Source organism: Gossypium raimondii, chromosome 3 (assembly GCF_025698545.1).
Source record: "Gossypium raimondii isolate GPD5lz chromosome 3, ASM2569854v1, whole genome shotgun sequence".
NCBI lineage: Eukaryota > Viridiplantae > Streptophyta > Magnoliopsida > Malvales > Malvaceae > Gossypium > Gossypium raimondii.
The window spans coordinates 51,663,565-51,682,178 of NC_068567.1; the positions used below are offsets into that span (position 1 = coordinate 51,663,565).

The 18,614-nt window shown below is 33.8% G+C and overlaps 2 protein-coding genes across 2 annotated transcripts; both read left to right on the plus strand.

The window, feature by feature from the left end:
* Positions 1-2,481: 2,481 nt before the first annotated feature.
* LOC105796202 (protein POOR HOMOLOGOUS SYNAPSIS 1) lies at positions 2,482-5,274 on the plus strand. Its single transcript, XM_012625788.2, has 8 exons — positions 2,482-2,757; positions 3,521-3,637; positions 4,130-4,189; positions 4,325-4,428; positions 4,532-4,728; positions 4,804-4,856; positions 5,027-5,054; positions 5,216-5,274. The coding sequence occupies exons 1-8, from the start codon at positions 2,482-2,484 to the stop codon at positions 5,272-5,274; spliced, it is 894 nt and encodes a 297-aa protein (XP_012481242.1).
* Positions 5,275-7,429: 2,155 nt separating this feature from the next.
* LOC105794629 (lysM domain receptor-like kinase 3) lies at positions 7,430-10,433 on the plus strand. The gene is given in 9 exon segments (XM_052628929.1): positions 7,430-8,219; positions 8,347-8,544; positions 8,633-8,772; positions 8,872-8,961; positions 9,058-9,315; positions 9,409-9,506; positions 9,624-9,762; positions 9,851-9,949; positions 10,077-10,433. Coding segments are annotated over 9 exon segments (1,977 nt in total). The 3' UTR covers positions 10,242-10,433.
* Positions 10,434-18,614: the final 8,181 nt, after the last annotated feature.

The window sequence follows — 18,614 nt, forward strand, 5'->3', positions numbered from 1 at the left end:
GAATGAATAAATAACTTTTGATGAAAGTGAGATTAAATGTCATATTGATGCATACATGAATATATGAAATGGAAATGGAAATGATTGCATCTTTGTCATTAGAATGCATGATATAAAATTCTATTTTGATCATCAATTGAAACGGTGTAAAAGTATGATATTTGAGTATTGAATATGCAAAGTGATCTGGTTGAATTGTGGCATATATTGATTGAATTTCTATATTAAGTATGCTTATTTGTGACTTGAATCATGAAAGTACCACTGCTAGTTTAATCATCAATTGAAATGGAGTAAAAGTATGATATTTGAGTATTGAATATGCAAATTTATTTGGTTGAATTGTGACATATATTGATTGAATTTCTATATTGAATATGCTTATTTGTTACTTGAATCATGAAAGTACCACTGAGCTTTATTGCTCAGCGTACAGTTTGTTTATTTTGTATGCAGGCTTAGGTGGGTCTCGAAGTCTCGAGACACGATTCAGCATCCAGCCAACAGTCCTTGATTCAGTAATGTTTGTATAGTCCCTTTTCATTTTAATGTTTGGTATGTACCTAGATTGAGTCAGTTTTGTGCTATAAATGGAAAAAAAACCTGAAGGTTAATAGCTATGTTACTTGAATTATGTATATATGAATGGTAGTGAATTAGAATGAAACATAAGAATATTATTGAAATGGTTAGGATTATGGAATGATGAAAATTTCATATGTTGAATGTGTTATCTATAGGTAATATTGATGCAACAAGATGTAATTTAGCATATGAAAATGGTTAGAATGTTGAATTGGTTGGTTTGGTATGCATATTGAATTGGATGGATGTTTTGATTAGGTACCATTTGGACCATTTAGAAAACAGACGGTCACGTTGTGACGAGATCAAGTTAGTGAGTTGTGCCACGACAAGGAATCCCTGAAGTCATGATGTCAACCTGACAAATTGAAAACTTTATAATGTGATCCTAATTCAACCACGAGTCAACAAAAGAGCTTTCGTAAGCTCGTATAAGAATCAGAAATGATTGTGTAACATATTATGAATGCGTAATATACTTATTTACGTGTATAAATGGTTGCATTGAGTATAATTGATCGTAGTTGTTCCGGTAACGGATATGACATCTTGTAGCTCGGACCTAATGACCGATTTAGTTTTAGGGTGTTACACTTGTATTCCTTAATTGAATTTGAAATGTTATACAGGTTTTAGCATAAAAATTATTAACATATTTTTCACAATTATTTGATAATTGTCACAATGGGCAAATTTATAACACTGAAATAGGGGTCATATTTGAATTCACGCAACTATTTGATAATTGTCACAATGGGCAAATTATTAACTTATATGTTTGTGTCATTATTCACGTCGTTGTTGGAAAGCTCATATTCAGGAATACTGCCATCATCTTTGGATAGTATTTTTTTCATTTCACTCTGCCTTTATTTCATTTTATCGAGATTTTTTTTCTCATGTCCTACAATACTTTATTGTTGATATGCTTTTTAATTGCAATAAAACCTTTATATACTTTAAAATTTGAATATTTAAATAAAGAAGCAATAATAAATTTAGTCCTTAATGTTTATATTTTATTAATTTAATCTTTATTTTTTTGAGCTAAATGTGATTGTCAACCTTTTAAAAGGGGTTGATTTTGACCATCAACATTTCAAAAGAGTAAATGTTTTTCTAACAAAATACCAACTTAAAATATTAAAATTTTAAACATGATAGTTTGCATAGTAACATCTGTACTATATACTAATTTTTTAATTTTTATAAACTTTTATATATTTTTGTTTTAAATTTTTTTAATAATTTATTGATGTGACATGTAATACAAATAATACAATATTAGCATGAAGTATATATAGATTATCTCGCTCATTAAAAATTAATGTTTCAATCTAACATTTTCATTAAAAAACAAATTGATTTATTTTGAAAGTAGAGATGTTCATGGCTTGAGTGGGTCTCAAGAATATATTAACATATTTTATACTTGCCCAAGTCCGACTCGATTAAAAATATAAGTTTAAAATTTTATCCAAATTCATTTATATTATTTTTAAATTATATTATATTATTTTAAATTTAATATTTAATATTTACTATTTTTATTTATTAACATTTTATATATAATAATCAGTAACACTTTTTAATGTTTACATTATAATAGTTATGTGTTATAAATTACATAATGTATAAAAACATAATATAAATCATTACAAACTTACAAAAATAGATAAGACCGGAAATTAACCCATATTTTAAATGAGCTTAATATTTTTATCAAATCTATTTTTGAATTTAATTTTCTTTTAAATCTCAAATTTTGAAAATGAAGTGTTAGTTTGAGATTTTATTGTATATAAAGCAAAACATTTATACATGGTCTTTCCCATTTTCAAAATTCCACTAAAAAAAAACACACGCACACACAAAGAAGTTTAAGAAGTGAGAAAAATGGCGGGATGTTTAGCAGTCGTAGAAACTGATCGCCCTGAGAACGAGAAGCCAGTGTACACCATTAAAGGCCAATGGCAAGTTCATTTCGCTCGTTTCATAGTCTATCCATCTTTACCTTCCACCTGTCCCTCCCTCGTACCTAAGAGCCGACGCGGTCGCGCGTCTAGTGGCAACTGGATCGCCACTTCTTCTCCAGCCGCTTCTCTGCAGATCATCAGTGATCTTTCCAGCTCCGAAACCATCCTCTCCATTTGTCTGGGCGGGAAGATCCTTGTGAGTTGTTCGTTACTGATTCTTCTAGATCATAGTTTCGATTGTTTTGGAATCTCGCAAGCTATAAATTGATTTATGTGATCAATCTTTTAAGCTGATTTTCAATTTCGTTTTTGATCGTTAAAATAATAAACAAAACGGTTTTTCATTTTATCGGCAATAAATGAGTGTTTAGCAAATTAGAATCTCGCTAGCAGTTTGCCTTATTTGATCAATCTCTTAAGCAGTTTATTAATTCCGTTTGATTGATCACTAAAACAATGAGGAAAGGGAACTTTCATTTTACCAGTAACAAATCGAGTGTTAAGCAAAGGAGAACGAATCCAGGTTCGGAAGCGTGTTGATTGTTAATTTCTCATAGCCAGAATAATAATTGCTCTCGAATCTCGATCTTTATATTTTTCGAGCTCAAGTTTGAATTTATATCCTCGTTTTTTCTTGGATCAATTTTGTGGAGTTTCAAGGATATTGTGTCATGCATATTCACTTGTTGATTCTTTTCATTTCCAAAGTTCTCATTTACGATGTATAACGAATGCATAAAATATGCAGATGAAAGCATATCCAAGTCTACTTTCTGGTTGTATTTGACTTGATTTGATCTCAAATTACCAGCTCAAGTTGCATATTTTTTTCTTTTCTTTTTTGTTAACAGATTGGCGGTTTGCTTAGCTCATTAATTCATGATCTTATTTCATTTGAATTTGAGTCTAAAATTGTGTTCTACTGTTATAAGGAAATTGTATTCTGTTATTTGGAGCAGGAAGAGCACTACATTTCCAAGTTGCACTTCTCTTGGCCTCAGATCCAATGCATCCCTGAAATTCCTGCTAGGGGCAGCAGAGCTGTATTTGTAAGCTACAAAGACTGTGCTGATCAGGTAAGCCTATTACAAGGATGAGCAGATTTTTGCATTTCATGGTCTAACTGAAGCCGAAACTGGCAAGTATCCTCGAGTATATTTCCTTTGCTCTTGCTTAAGAGATTTCATGGCTACCGTTGAAAGTGTTTGAATTCGTAGGAGCAAAATAGTAAAGGTCTTTACCTATTTGTAAAGTGAACTTGCAGAATATGGAAACTTCATCACACAATGGTGTAGGAGAAAAAGGTTATCCAAAACAAAAATGTGTACGGACTTTCCTATTGTTTTTCATTCTAGAGCCACTTATTGAAGATCAGATCTGCCACAATGGAGTCTACACATGATAAAGATATTTTAGCTTAAGGAAAAAAACAACTTTATCATGAATGTCCATGATATCTAAGCAATATCAATTGTTACTTTTCCTTTAAAGACTGCCTAAACAAACTTTAGTGTATTTCTTCCATGCAGCAAACTCATGGGGTTCTACCTATATTTTTGCACATCCAGAAGTTTGCTTTGCGATTTTCTACACATCATGAATCAGAATCATTCATGAATGCTGTGAAGGTGGAGATACGACCATGGAAACTGTTTATTTCTTGTAATAACTATCCAATAGCTTTGGTCTGCTGCTGGGAATCTCTTATATATATATATATATATATATAAAACTTGGAACTATCAGTTTGTCTCTTTTCTCAGGAGGAGTTCCAGGGTGACGCTGAAACTGAACCTTTAAACCCAGATTTTGGTTCTGACTCTTCACCACAATCAGATTTTATATCTAGTAATGGTCTTCCTTCTAGGTAGATATGAAAAGTGAAATGATACTCTTACCAGTTTGTTTCTTTCAGCAGATAAACCACTGGACAATATCAATGAACTAATGACTTAACTCAATGTCTGCAGAGCCAATCAGGTGTTGAGTGATTTGAATCCTGATGGTTCGTACACTCCACAAATGTCTCCCGGCTTGAGCTATGAAATTAGGCAGCAGTCATTTGATCAAGATGAGATGCTTAATAACAATGCGGAAGACATTTTTCCACCCTTGCCCCCCAGTTTCTCATCATTACTGACCAATTGCTGTCCTACCGCTGAAAAAGGTAGATTTCTTGACCTAAATATAGGTAGCGATATCCAGTAACTGAGTTCATAACACATGTCCTTGAATGATATAGCTGCTAATCAACCAACAGTGTCTCAGGAAGTTGATCTCAAATCCCAAATTGTGGTAATGATTTCAAACTATTTATCTATATTTTAGTTATTACTTTCAGTATTTAGAAGGCAAAGGAGTACTTTATTACTGCATTGCTTGGCACGTATCATTTCTGAAACTGCAACTTTTTTCTAAAATCTCTACGAGACTGTTCTTTCATTGGTAGTTCTGTTTTTTCACAGAGATACATGGAAGATTCTTCCTTCCAAGGTACCTTTTATTTCTATTTCACTTGAATTTTTCCAAGCCTGCAATCTATGTTTGAATGGGGGCTCTGTCTCCATTAGACCATATAAACATTTCGCTAGGAAAAAATTGTTTGATACGCCTTACTGTTCCATTTGCTAATTTTCTAGAGATTATTTTTACAGATATGTTGACTAAAGTAGAGAAAATTATCAGTGAAGTTGGAGCTGACATGCTGCTGTAAGTTACCTTATCTGCTTGAGCTTTCCAACATGTAGAGGAACTCATAACATTGAATGCTTGTCTGTTTTTCCTTTTATTAAGTGATGATGCTACTATTTCTCAATCCCTTCTATTTTCTGTTGTAAATGGGAAAATTAGTTTATAAATTAGCTTAACTTTAGAACAGCCTTGTAAGTTAGCGCAACAGGCTGCTGATTTACAAGTTCTACGCTCTCTCAAACCCAGAAGTCAAATTGAAATTCCACACGGACTCTGTTTAGGCTATTGCTAAGGAAAAGCCCCACTGAAACGGCAATTCTTCAGTAAAATAACTTATGACGTAGATAGCACCTTAACCGAGTCCAAATCTTGCCACTTATCGGAAGGTCTGACTGTTTGAGAAATAAATTTATGCCATTTTTCGTTGGCAGCGTGAATAGAATATGCCATGAATAGATAGCACCTAAATACATACAAGACGGAATATGCCATGAACGTGAAATTATTAAGTAATTCTTATTTTACCAATTGTCGCATTTTTCTTCCTATCATTTTGGGTGATTAATAAAAGCCTCTTCTGAGTTTCAAACTCTATGCTTAAGCCGGCTAGTAAATATGCAAGTCTACATGTACATACATGGTTAATGGCTTAATTATATCAAGTAGTTGTTACATGCTCAGTACTCCGATTTGATGGTGCTTTTGTTTTCCTTGTGCTTGCTATAGCTAGCAAGATAAGACTGCAAGTAAATTCTAATAGAGGGTTTCCGAAGGCTGTTAGAGCATGGAAGTTTGGAAATAGAACTGCTAGTAAAATTTTAAAACCATAGTAATTAATGTAAGACCGAAAAATTTCTCCTTACTAGCTTGGATTTTAGTTAGATTTAGAATCAGTGTCATACACAAGTATATATCAGATATGAATGTACTTTTATTTAAAAAAGATACAAGGTTCATACCCTTGTTGTTGGAAATGTCATCAATGTTCCATTGCTGCTAATTCCTTAAGTACAGTATTTGACCTCATTTCAAACTATAAAATTGAACAACTGGGAACACTCAACCACCAGAATAAAATATTCTGTTGCTAACCAGGAAACAGACATGTCTATGGAAGGCGACTTAACCAATGTACTCCAACTCGGTTTCTCTTAGCTTAGTTTAAAAAAGTCACGTCCAATAAAATAATAGTGATGCTAATATAAATATAAACCTCAGCTTATTTATATGCGGTGGTTTTACATTCCATAAAAATTAGATTATGTTACATTCCAAAATATTATGCAAAACTTATATTTATTAAAATTCATATGAAAAAATAATGTTTTAGTTGCAATGATAATTTTAAATTTTTAATATTTATGATATTCTTAATTCAAATATTATCATAAATAAATTTTATTAATTTATAAAAATAAAAATAAAACACTCTCATAATAATCTTATTTTGTAAAAAAATAATGATTTATAAATTGAAATAAACTCAATTAAAAACTTTATGAAAAACACACCATTAAATAACTTAATATGATAGAACTACAATATACAAGTATAAAAAAATAGAAATATAGTATAAAATAATTGTAAACTACATTATTAGTCATTCAAATATGGGTAAATTTTCGTTTTGATCATTTAACTCAAAAGTTACTATTTGATTACTAATGTATTCAAAATTGTTTTTTAGTCACTCGAGTGTTGAGTGACTAACGGAGGCACTTTTAATTAGTATAATAACAAATTTAGTCAAGGTCAAATTGACAAAAAAATATAAAACTAAAGATTAAAATTATTATTATGCCAACGAAAAAAGTGCCACCATTAGTCATTAACCGTTAGTGAAAAAAATAATTTCAAAAATATTAATGATTAAATTGCAACTTTTTTAGTTAAGTTATCAAAAGCAAATTTATCCATTGTTGGGTGGCTAATAGTGTAGTTTACCCTTAAAAAACATATAAACGATACATAAATTACCAAGTCTAACTTGCTTAGATGAACCGTTGCCCAGAAGTGTATATTGTAAGCATCGACGAGAACCCGCTAAATGATAAATCCATGACAATACTGTGGGTTCACAAATAGCAAATTTGTCGTTTCAAAAGAACCTTAAGCTTCATGTTTTTTAATAAGAAAATTAGAGGGCATTCCACTTGGAAACTTTCGAACAATACCCAATGAGCCAGCAAACATGTGCAGACAGAAACAAAAACAAAGACCGTAATTCTAGCTCTTCCATTTTCATGGTTTCATCTACTCTTCTCTCTTCATTGCAAAAACAAAAAAAGGAATCTCCCATGCTCATAACCATGGTTTCACTTTCGCATCATCTCCTTGCTTGCCTTAGCCTCCCTTTATTGGTAACTCTACTTGTTAGAATTTGTAAAGCCGATGATATGTACCCTTTTCCTTGCTCACAGGAAATCCAGAAATGTGATGCCTTCTTATACCACACCAATACTGGTCTAGATGAAGTCGAAATCGCTTCCTACTACTCTGTTGATCCTTCCACTTTCCGCCCCATTTCCCATGGTAATAACAAGGATTACCTTATACCAGTCCCCTGTTCTTGCGGAGACACCGATAACGGCACCCAAGCGTACTTCTATGATGTATACTATACTGTGAAAGAAGGGGACACGTTTAGGAATGTTTCAGCTCGTTTTTACAATGGACAAGCTCTTGAAGTAGGAGGAGAAGAAAATAATTTTCCTACTGGAAGCAAGGTAACAATGCATCTGATATGCGGATGCTTAGAAAGTCAGTCCACAACCGTAGTTACTTATACAGTTCAGCAGGGCGATTCTTTGTCAAGTATGGCTACCCAGCTATCAACCAGCATAAATGATATACAAAGCTTGAACAGAAATCTGACGAGTAACCCCGACTTTATAAATAGTGGTTGGGTTCTATATGTGCCTATGGCTAAAGATAGAATTCCAGCAGTGCCAAAGAGAAGTGAGTGGTGTTTCAATTCAAGATCATTCTTCTTTTTCATTTCAGACTGCTTTTTCTTTTAGCAAATCCAAATGTTAATTGTTTTGTACTAAAGTTTACTTTTAATTTTTTGCTTGTTTTTGCCGTCGATTATCAGAGGGGGGAATTAAATGGACAATTATTATTGTCATATTATCGGCAGTGACATTATTTTCAATGATTGCATTGCTGATCATTCTTGTAAGGAGAAAAGCACAACAAATGAGTGAGGAAGATCCTAAACCAGTATCCAAAAGCATAAGTGCCAGAGCATTTTCATTGCAAAACTCGTTTCTCTACAAGGACAACATAGAAGGTCAGCATGACTAAAAGACAACTAGAGTAATCCCCTTCCGGATAGAAGGAAAGTAATTAACTCATCTATACTGCATTTGCATATTCAGATGTAACAGCTTTTGAATCAGATAGACCAATGATATATAGCCTGGAGGAGATTGAGGAAGCTACAGATAATTTTGATGAAACTAAGAAAATCGGAACTGGTGGATATGGTTATGTGTATCATGGAATACTAGGAGCAAAGGTACCAGTTTTCTTTGCTAATTTTTCTACTTGTCTTGATAGTACTTTTAACCAAAAAAAATGCTTCATGGAAACGACTTAAATCTTTTTGCACTTTCAGGAGGTTGCGGTAAAGAAGATGAAATCCAGCAAATCCAAAGAGTTCTTTGCTGAACTCAAGGTCTTATGCAAGGTCCATCACATAAATGTTGTAAGTTTTACCAAACATTAACTCTTTGTTTGGTGTCAAAACAGGAAGCATCATGTTTGCTAATAGAAGGGAAAATACATTTTTGGTTACTTGCAGGTTGAGCTCTTGGGATTTGCTAGTGGAGATGACCATCTCTACTTGGTTTATGAGTTTGTCCAGAATGGATCACTCAATGACCATCTCCATGAGCCGTTATTGAAAGGTCACCAGCCGCTCTCTTGGACTGCGAGAGCGCAAATCGCACTTGATGCTGCCAAAGGCATCGAATACATTCACGACCACACAAAAGCACGGTATGTGCATAGGGATATCAAGACAAGTAACATACTGCTTGACAAGGGTCTACGAGCAAAGGTACTAAAATGAACTCCGCTACATTATATAAACTAATAGACATATATATAGGCTAGTCTTCTTAAGACTATGAATGGAATACAATTCCATTAGGTTGCCGATTTCGGATTAGCAAAGCTTGTCGAGAGAACAAATGAAGAAGATCTACTAGCTACACGATTGGTTGGAACTCCAGGTTACTTGCCCCCTGAGTAAGTTTTTAACTTGCTACAAAATCACTAATGAAATATTGTTTTGTTTCTTACAAAAATCTTTCCCCAGATTGACATTTTTTTTTTTGGGATGATTTATATGGTTATATTGGAAAGATCGGTGATGGAGTTGCAAGTGACACCGAAAACCGATGTGTTTGCATTCGGGGTGGTGCTGGCGGAGCTGATAACAGGCCAACGAGCACTGGTCCGTGATAACAAGGAGCCGAACAAAATGAGATCACTGATAACAGTCGTAAGTAAATTGATAATTCGATAAAACAGATGAATGAAGATTGGCATCTGTTAAGCTGAACGTGTTTGCTTCATTTCATTGTGGTAAGGTGAACAACGTTTTCGAAGAAGAAAACCCAGAATCAGCTTTAGAAGAAGTGATAGATGGAAGTCTTAGAGGAAGCTATCCTATGGAGGATGCATACAAGGTATACAAATATAACCCTAACTTCCTACAACAATCATAACATGCATTTTTTTCTTCAAAAAATTTGGTTAATATTGCATTTCATATATAAATATATATATATATATATATTGGATGATGCATTGCAGATGGCAGAACTAGCAGAGTGGTGCTTGAGTGATGAGGCAGTAAACAGACCAGAAATGAGAGATGTTGTATTAACGCTTTCTAAAATCGTGATGTCGTCGGTGGAGTGGGAGGCCTCACTGGGAGGGAGTAGCCAAGTTTTCAGTGGAGTTTTCAATGGAAGATGAAAACTAAACAAACTTCCATTTTACTCATTTCTCAGCAATTTTATATTCAACTGCAAATGAAAAACATAATTGTAACTTCTTGTTCATTTTATGTTCCATATAAGATTTTCTTTAAAAAAGAAAAGAAAAATTGTTGGGATAGACATTTGGTTTCAGTTAAGCATATGGGCAGTTTGGGAGACAATTGGGTAATTAGGTTTTATGATTTGTGTCTCTAATGAAAAAAAAAAAACTTTCTACTAGTATGTCTTTAGTACTCCATTGTAAAATCTTACCTACAAGGTCTCTACAACCCTTTCCAATTCTTAAATTAAAGAAAAAATCGATTTAAATACATTTAAAATTTTGTCCTTTTAATTGTTATAATAACACAATATTACTTAAGTTGAGACTCAACTGACATATTTTTGATTAATACTCTTATATTATTCTATTTTTAAAAAAATCATAAAATACTCAAATTTTAAGATATATTTAGATATAGGTATGATCATGATGATTTAAATATATGAAAAGTAATTAAAAGTTATTAAAAGGTTTATAGAATTTGATTTTTAAAATTGATGGATGGTGAATTGATTGTCGGAAAAAATATTTTACAATGTTTAGTATAAGTAAGAAAATATTGATTAAAGTCTCTCAAAATTACAAAATACTCAATTAAAAGATAACATTAATCTATTTTAATATTTTTCAATAATTGTTGTTATTAATGTGCATTAAATATGTATACCAAATATTCGTGAATTAGAATAAAAAAAGTAATGATATTTTTCGTTGATTTTTTAAGATGATAATATTTTATTTAGAAAGAAACATCATATAAGTAAAATAAGAGAATACAACACATTACATGCCACAAAATTTAATCATGTAGTCTTAAGCTACGAAACAACTTTAAATACTTAGACAACTAATATTTATTTTATGTCTTTATTAAAGACGCAAGGTTTTAAAACATTCCCTTCAAAAGATTCGTGGTCGTCGAAATGGCGACTCCAGTGATTTTTTAAAGATTAATAAAATTCCATTTAGAAAGAAACATAATGAGCGATAATACCTCTTATTCGTCCTGATCGCTAGGTTTGAACTAAAGATATTATATTCTTTGTTGGAGTAATTCCATTTTAACAAAACATATTTTTTCATCAATTCAAAAATTAAATCCAATAACACAATTTTCAAACCACTATATCATAACATATTCCAAACCAGCGTTTATACAAGCTTACGAAAGCTCTTTTATTAACCCGGAACCGTTGAAGGACTAAAATGCAACATTTTCAAAAGATTTTAAATTGATGTCACGACATCAGGTTTCAATGATGTGACCTCCAAGACAATAGACAAGCTTCACTACTCGAGGACTAAATTGCAAAGTTTTCCAAAATTGTATCGATTGGACGTTGCAACTTTGGGGTTCAATGTCGCGACTTCAAAGGTTAGCGTCACGACATCCACGGAGTGGTGTCGCAACCTTAAAGACAATATACTATGGTCCATCCTTTCTATCATCTGGTGTCGCGACATGAAGGATTTCAATGTCGCAACATTGAGGCCGATGTTGCGACATCCAAAGGATGGTGTCACGACTTTGCCAAAAGTCCATTATAAGCACAAATACTTCTTCGGTTTTACCCTATCAAACACATATATGCAATCATATACACTTAACAATTTCAAACAAACATCAATTAACCAATTTTACCTATGCATATCATCTTATCAAACTATGCCAAATCATCTTTATAGCATTTTTGCATTCATGGATCACAAAGCACAATCACATACTCAAACTTAGACATTTTAAGTCATATTCCCACATTAACATGTCAAGGTACCCTATCAATTCATTTAAAGTTTAAAAAATCCTTATTTTCAACTTTCCCAGTTTTGAAAATAATTTTCTTGAAATAATGAAATCAAACTTTTATTGTTTTTTAATTTTCACATAGTTACATTTTCATTTTCTAGAAACCATTTTTTTAATTTCAACTAAACACATTTCTTTAATGTTTTCCAAAATGAAAATGAACTCTATTTTTGAAACTAAATGAAACCTTTTTTTCTTTTTTTTTTTTACTTTCTACCTACACATGAAAGAAAACTTACACATCAATTATCAAGGCACCTTCTATTATATGTGGAAAAAACTTCTAAAGGAACGTAACATTTTCTTAACTCGATTGTGGAATTAAAAACTTTAATGTAATGTATCAAATAATAATTCAAATAATATTATAAGTTATTGGGTAGTTTTCGTTATTACGGTGTTCCTATTTTGATCACACCATTTTTTTGTTAATTTAGTCATTGTCATTAATTAAATCGACCAAATTGATCACTCCCTCATTAGATTTAACATAATGCTCTAATTTTCCTTTTTATTTCTTTTTCTTTTCTCTTTTTTCTTCCTTGTTTTATTTTTTCGTTCATTTTTCTTTCTATTCTCTCTCCTTTTCTTTTGTATTAGGAAACATATTTGTTGTATTGGAATGCCTCAATTCTTGAAAATTTTCTATTCTTGAAAAAATATGGTGAAGTGAGAGAACCTCATTTTTATTTTCCCTCAATATTATTCTATTCTAGGGTTGAAAATTACCTTGAAAGCAACCTAGAGTTAGAAGAACTTGAACCATTGAAACACCCAAAAAATGTTCCCAAAAAAGTTCTCAAAACCCCTTCTCTTTGCCTCAATCTATTACCTTGGCTCACTCATGAAACCTTCTATGGCAACCTTCTACTACTAAAACCATTGCCCACTTTCGTGTAAACCATTGGAAAATCTCTATTCTCTCCGCCTCCTTTAATTCCTCTTGGAAACCTGTTAATTACGAACCCTCCATCATGTAACCTCCAAAAAATTAGTAGAATCAAAATCTCATCCAAATTTGAATTCACACATCCGATTTAGGCTCTTTCATCACCATCAATGGCAGCGGGCAATTAGTGGTGGAAAACAATGCACAAAATTCATAATTGAAGCCATGAGAGTATGCAGTTGGAATGGTATTGAAAAGAATGTTATGAACTTTGGCCCCTCAAGTTGAATTGATCCTTGAAAATCGCTGGCACAATTTGTTGTATGTATGGGTTTCATGTATTTCCACCGTTGGCATTGCTTCCACTGCCACTTTTGACGTCGATGGTTGCTCATTCCATCTTTGTGTTAACCATTGAAAAATATCTATTCTCTCCACCTCCTCTAATTCCTCTTGGACACCTGCCAATTACTATCCCTACGTTGGGTAACCTCCAAATAGTCAGCAAAACTGAAATCTCATCCAAATTTGAATACATGTCTAGTTTTGGCTCCTTTATCGCCATCAATGGTGATGGGTAATTCGTGGTGCAAATAGGGTACGAATTGCATAATTGAAGCCATTGAAGTATGCAGTTGGAATGGTACAAATCATTGCAAGGACTGTTATGAACTTTGGCCCCCAACTTGAATTGATCCTTCCAGATCGCGTAACAGAGTTTATTGTCGGTGTGGATTTCATTTATTTCTACTGTTGGCATTTCTTCCACTGCCACTTTTGACATTAGTGGTTGTTTTGTAACATCCCATACCCAATCCGGTCACTAGACTCGAGCTACAAGATGCTACCACAGAAAAACAGAGAACAACACATGCAATTTCCATTTAAAAATCAATTTATCATTTCATAATCTATGCAAAACATGATTAAGAACCTAATATGATTCTCAATCAAGCTTACGAAATCTCTAAAAAAAGTTCAGGATTAAATGAGGACCAAATTAAAACTTTTGCAACAAAATAGGGCAAACATGAAACGGGGTCACACGTCCGTGTAAAAGGGTATGCCCATGTGTGCATATGTCACACGGCCGTGTATCCAAGCCGTGTAACTAATTGTGATTGTGTGATCCAAACATTACTAAATCTGTAGTATCCAAATAGGCGTGTGGCTAGCCCATGTATGACACACGCTTGAGTGCTAAGCCGTGTGGGACAATTATATGCCATTTTACAATTTGTCAAGAACCAAACAAGCCTATGCTTCAAATAATACCTAAATGGGCAAATAGCTTACAAAAGAATCAATTATTATTCATACATCCACAAACCATTCATTTAACCAATTATCCAAATCATGTAAAATTTTACCCATTTCTAAGTTTAACAACTTAGACAATCTGTATCTATTCAACAATTCACTAACTTCATTTTATACTTTCCAACTCAATTCAAAACATACCATATATACATATACATTCCTAGTATTCTAACCAATATGCATACATTTCAAAACATTCATCTCAACCTTGATGAAACTTACTGAATTTCAAAAACACACCTAACACAAGTGGTCTGTTAGCATTAAGTGACTCGAATCCTTATTTAAATAAAATACAGTGGTAAAATAAAATAAAACTAAAATCTCTATAGAATTATCTTCTTTTATTTTATTTTAGAATAAGGTTTTTTAAATCTTATTAAACTCCATGTATATGATATTGATTAGAATAAGGAGTTTCACTCCTATTAGAATAAGGTTTACAAGCCTATAAATAGGCATAGTCTACTCCTATTGTAATTAATTCGAATTCGACATAGTGAATTTTCTTCTCCTCCGCCCGTGGTTTTTTCCCGAAAGGGTTTCCACGTAAAATCTGTGTATTCTTTATTTTCTATTTCTATTTTTCTTTGCGATATATTGTCATTACCAACATTATATTTTTCTCAAATTGGTATCAGAGCTTCCGGGTTGTTCATCTTAATCACGGTAATAACGTCTTTGAAGTACGAAATTCTGCTGTTGGATCGCAACACCAGATTTGCATTGTGGCAGATAAAGATGCAAGCAGTTCTTGCACAGATGGACTTAGAGGAAGCCCTACTAGGGGTAGATAAGATGCCTTCAACTTTGACGGAAGAAGATAAGAAGCGCAAGGATCAAAAAGCGTTAACACAGTTACATCTGCATTTGTCTAACGAAATTTTGCAGGATGTGATGAAGGAAAAGACTGCCGCTGGATTATGGAAGAGGTTGGAACAGATATGTATGTCGAAAACTCTAACTAGCAAACTATATATGAAGCAGCGTCTTTATGCTCATCGTTTGGAGAAAGGTGCATCTGTGCACGAACACTTAACAGTGTTCAAAGAAATTCTCTCAAACTTGGAGGCCATGGAGGTTCAGTATGATAAGGAAGATCTAGGGTTGATTCTACTTTGTTCGTTGCCCCCGTCTTATTCAACCTTTAGAGATACGATTTTATATAGCCGCGAGTCTCTCACAGTTGATGAGGTTTATGATTCTTTAACCTCGTATGATAAGATGAAGCATCTTGTGGTTAAAACCGACTTTCAGGGAGAGGGTCTTATTGTTCGTGGGAGATAAGATCGGAATGCTGATGATGATCGTGGAAGGACACAGGAACGGAATCCTCGCAGTAAATCTAAAGGTAGATCGAAGGCTTCAAGCAGAGGTAAAACTTGTAACTTTTGCAAGAAGAAAGGGCACATTAAATCTGAGTGCTATAAGATACAGAATAAGATCAAAAGGGAGGCTGCGAATCAAAATGGAAAACAACTAGAAAATTTTGGTAAAGCTGATGTTGTAGAAGATTACAGCGATGGTGAACTTCTAGTCGCTTCTGTCAATAATTCCAAAGCGAGCGAGGAGTGGATCCTTGATTCGGGTTGCACCTTCCACATAAGTCCCAATCGGGATTGGTTTACAACTTACGAAATAGTGTCTGAAGGTATTGTGTTGATGGGAAATAATGCTTCATGTAGAATTGCAGGTTTTGGAACAATTAGAGTTAAAATGTTTGATGGAGTTGTCAGAACACTGAGTGACGTACGACATGTTCCAGAATTAAAGAGAAATTTAATTTCATTGAGTACTCTTGATTCAAAAGGGTACAAATACACAGCTGAAAGTGGGGTTTTGAAAATTTCCAAAGGTTCCCTCATTGTGATGAAAGGCGAGAAAGACCGCCAAGTTATATGTTTTGGAGGTTCTCTTATTCTTGGTGATGTAGTGTGTCATCCTCTTCCTTGTCGATGATGATATTACTAAACTTTGGCATATGCGCCTAGGGCATATGAGTGAGAATGGCATGGCAGAATTAAGAAAAAGAGGACTTCTTGATGGGCAAGGAATTTGCAAACTGATGTTCTGTGAGCACTGTATTTTTGGGAAGCAAAAGAGAGTTCTATTCACCAGAGGAATCCATAACACGAAGGGAACGTTAGAGTATATACATTTTGATCTATGGGGGCCATCCAGAGTGCCTTCGAGAGGTGGAGCTAATTATATGCTAACTTTTATTGATGATTTTTCCAGAAAAGTGTGAGTGTTCTTCCTGGAGCAGAAAAGCGATGTGTTTTCCGCATTTAAGTCTTGGAAAACCATGATTGAAAAATAGACGGGAAAGTAAATAAAATATCTTCCCACAGACAATGGCTTAGAGTTCTGTTTTGATGAATTTAATAAATTGTGCTAGTCAGAAGGGATCATGAGACACTTGACAGTTCGTCATACTCTACAGCAAAACGGCGTTGTAGAACGAATGAACAGAACGATCATGGAGAAGGTTCGATGTATGTTGTCAAATGTCAACTTATCAAAGTCATTTTGGGCAGAAGCAGCCTCTACTGCATGTTTTTTGATCAACCGGTCTCCATCTGTTGCCATTGAGAAAAAGACTCCACAAGAGGTATGGTCTGGTAATCCTGCTGACTATTCTGATTTAAAGATCTTTGGTTGTCCTACGTATGCTCATGTGGATAATGGAAAATTGGAACCAAGATCTATTAAATGTGTTTTTCTTGGTTATAAAGCTGGTGTAAAAGGGCATAAGTTATGGTGTCCTGAAAATAGAAAAGTTGTGATTAGCAGAGATGTTGTTTTTGATGAAACTGCTATGCTACCTAACTTATCTCTTAAAGACTCTTCCAATAAAGAAAATCAAAAGCAGGTGGAGCATCAGATTGATCTAGAATCTACAACAGAGTCAACTACTAAAGCCAGTACAAAAATTCAAAATAGAGTTGCTTCTTCACCACAATACTCTATCGCCAAAAACAGAACTAGAAGAGAAATTAAACCTCCAAAGAAGTATGCCGAGGCTGATCTAGTTGCTTATGCTTTAAATGTGGCTGGAGATATAAATGCAAATCAAGAGCCATCTAATTATTCTGAGGCGGTTAGTTGTGAAGACTCAGAAAAGTGGATGTTTGCTATGCAAGAGGAGATGGAATCACTACACAAAAATCAAACATGGGATCTTGTGAAACTTCCTAAAGGTAAAAAGGTTGTTCGTTGTAAATGGGTGTTTAAAAAGAAAGAGGGGACTCCAAGAGTTGAAGAACCCAGATATAAAGCAAGGCTTGTTGCAAAGGGTTACAGTCAAATTTCAGGAGTGGACTTTACAGATGTGTTCTCTCCAGTTGTGAAGCATAGTTCAATTCAAGCTTTGCTTGGTATTGTGGCCATGCATGATTTGGAGCTTGAGCAGTTAGATGTAAAAACTGCATTTTTGCATGGAAAACTTGAGGAGGATATTTACATGCAACAACCAGAGGGTTTTACAGTTTCAGAAAAAGAGGACTATGTTTGCTTGCTGAAAAAGTCCCTTTACGGTTTGAAACAGTCACCAAGACAGTGGTATAAGAGGTTTGATTCTTTTATGACTTCTCATGATTTTAAAAGAAGTGGCTTTGAAAGTTGTGTTTACTTTAAGAAAAACAGTGATGGTTCTTTTGTGTATGTACTCCTTTATGTTGATGACATGTTGATAGCAGCGAAAGATAAAAGAGAGATAAGAAAGGTCAAAGCCCAACTAAGTGAAGAATTTGAGATTAAAGACTTGGGACCAGCAAAGAAGATACTTGGTATGAAGATTCTCAGGGATAGAAAAGTAAATAAATTGTATCTAAGTCAGAAATGGTACATTGAGAAAGTTCTTTCCAGATTCAATATGCAGAATGCTAAGCCTGTTAGTACTCCTTTAGCAGCCCATTTCAGACTTTCATCTACTTTGTCTCCAAAATCAGATGATGAGATTGAGTACATGTCACATATTCCATACTCTAGTGCAGTGGGATCTCTCATGTATGCCATGGTTTGTTCACGTCCAGATTTATCATATGTAGTTAGTGCAGTTAGCAGATACATGGTGAATCCTGGTAAAGAACATTGGAAAGCAGTTCAGTGGGTTTTAAGATACTTACGAGGTACTACCGATGTTTGTTTACAGTTTGGAAGAACTAGAGATGGAGTCATTGGGTATGTTGATGCTGATTTTGCTGGGGACCTCGATAGAAGAAGATCTCTCACCGGTTATGTCTTTACAATCGGAGATTGTGCAATCGATTGAAAGCCACTTTGCAAACTA